General features: G+C 71.1%; 2 protein-coding genes across 2 annotated transcripts in view; both read right to left on the minus strand.

Annotated features, from left to right (window-relative positions):
• The window catches only part of IL17C (interleukin 17C), a 22177-nt gene extending 20923 nt beyond the window's left edge, over positions 1–1254 (minus strand). Inside the window, 1 exon segment of the mRNA XM_012722856.1 lies at positions 1080–1254. Coding sequence (XP_012578310.1) covers positions 1080–1254 — 175 coding nt within the window.
• Positions 1255–1442: 188 nt separating this feature from the next.
• Positions 1443–1596, minus strand: part of ZC3H18 (zinc finger CCCH-type containing 18) — a 4860-nt gene continuing 4706 nt past the window's right edge. The window contains exon 4 of the mRNA XM_012722857.1: positions 1443–1499. Within this exon, the coding sequence (XP_012578311.1) occupies positions 1443–1499 (57 nt within the window). The remainder of the gene's footprint in view (positions 1500–1596) is intronic.

Below are 1596 nucleotides of genomic sequence, written 5' to 3' on the forward strand. Positions count from 1 at the left end.
GCCGACCACTCAGAGCCGGGAGAGCCCCGCAGACGGCCTCGCGGGCTCCCGGGGCAGGCCACATGGTGAGAGCTGGCGCCCTGAGCATAAAGGATGGCGGGACTCCTGTGCGCAGCGGGTGGGCAGCCGCAGGGCCAGGCCTCGCCCGGAGACGCCCTGCCCACGCTGCGCAGCGGCTGCGGTCACAGGGCAGCACCCGGGCTGTCCTGGAGGAGACGGGCCTGGACGAGGCGGGGGCAGTGGGGGCGGCGGGGATCCCAGAGCTTGGGACGTAACGCCCCTAGGGCCCGGCGCCCCACCGCTTCACGTACCCCCGGAGACCTGAGAAGGAGTCGCGAGCGCTGTGCTCCTGCCTGGGAAGTGGCCAGCACGCAGCAGGCCAAGCGGCAGTGCCCCCAGCATGCCAGTGGCCACCTGGCACCTGCCAGACCGGCCAGGTGGGCTTCAGGAGGGCGGCGGCCCGCCCCCACCCCCAAGGCTCCCGGGGGTCCACCTCAAGACGGCAGGGGCGGGGGTGCCGGGGCGGCGGGCACAGTCAGCTCTACGCGAGGCCGGGTGCGGCGCAGCAGTGGCAAGCAGAGCGCAGAGGTGGCGGCAGCGCCGGGGCAGGCCTGTCTCAGGCCCCCTCGAGCACAGCAGCACCGGGGCGCGGGGCTCCGGGCAGCCGCCTGCCAGCCCACAGCTCACGACTGTTTGGTATTGAAGATCTGGGCGCAGGCTGGAGGTGCAGGACTGGACGGACTCCCAGAGACGGAGTGGGGAGCAGAACAGGCGGATGCACGGAGACCGACCACTGAGGGCACAGCGGGGCAGGAGGGGCCCGCTGCGCCCTGGGCTCGCGCCCTGGCCGGCGCCGACTTGGGCTGCAGCGCTGACGGCCTGAGACCCCTTGGCGCCGGGAGGCTCCACGCACACCCGCGTGTAAAGCCTGCGCGCCACGCTTCCAGGTGGCAGAGTGATGCGACCACCCCTGGCAACGAACCCCCTGCCCCACGGCCCCACCCCGGGCGCAGGCTGCTGTCCTGGGCCTGCGTGCCGCCAGGCTCCTGCGAGCCGGTCTCCGAGGCGCCTTCTGGCACCTGCTTCTCCTGCGTGCCGCCCACGGTCCAGGCTCAGCCCGGGCCGCGGATGGGCTTCGCCTCTGTGGCTGAAGACCCGGAGTGTGGCGGCCCCTGTCTGAGCCAGCACCTGGGGCTCACTGTGCTCTGCGTGCTGCAAAGACTGGACACACCGTGGACGCCACTGCGTGGACATGCTTTTGTCCGTCCTGCAGACACTCTGCAGAGGACACGTGGCCGCAGGGCAGGGCAGACCTGCCCCTCCGCTGTCAGGAGTGGCCACTCCTCCCTCGCAGTGGCCCCCACGCCGCCGGCGGTGCCAAGGGCGCCCAGCTCCCCACACCCTCGCTTGGCACGACGTTTCCTTTGTTTTTAAAGTAGTCCCTATGGCTGCTGCAAGGAACTTAAGTGAATCTCGTCCAGTGGACTGCCAGCCACAAACTGCAGGTGAGCGGGAAGAACACCTGAAAACCCCTCACGACGCAGGAGGCAGGGGCCCAGCACCGAGGCCCTGCCACGCCCCTGGAAGGCGCCGTGG

The sequence above is a fragment of the Condylura cristata genome, unplaced genomic scaffold, assembly GCF_000260355.1.
Source record: "Condylura cristata isolate star-nosed mole 26May11 unplaced genomic scaffold, ConCri1.0 scaffold00009, whole genome shotgun sequence".
Lineage (NCBI taxonomy): Eukaryota > Metazoa > Chordata > Mammalia > Eulipotyphla > Talpidae > Condylura > Condylura cristata.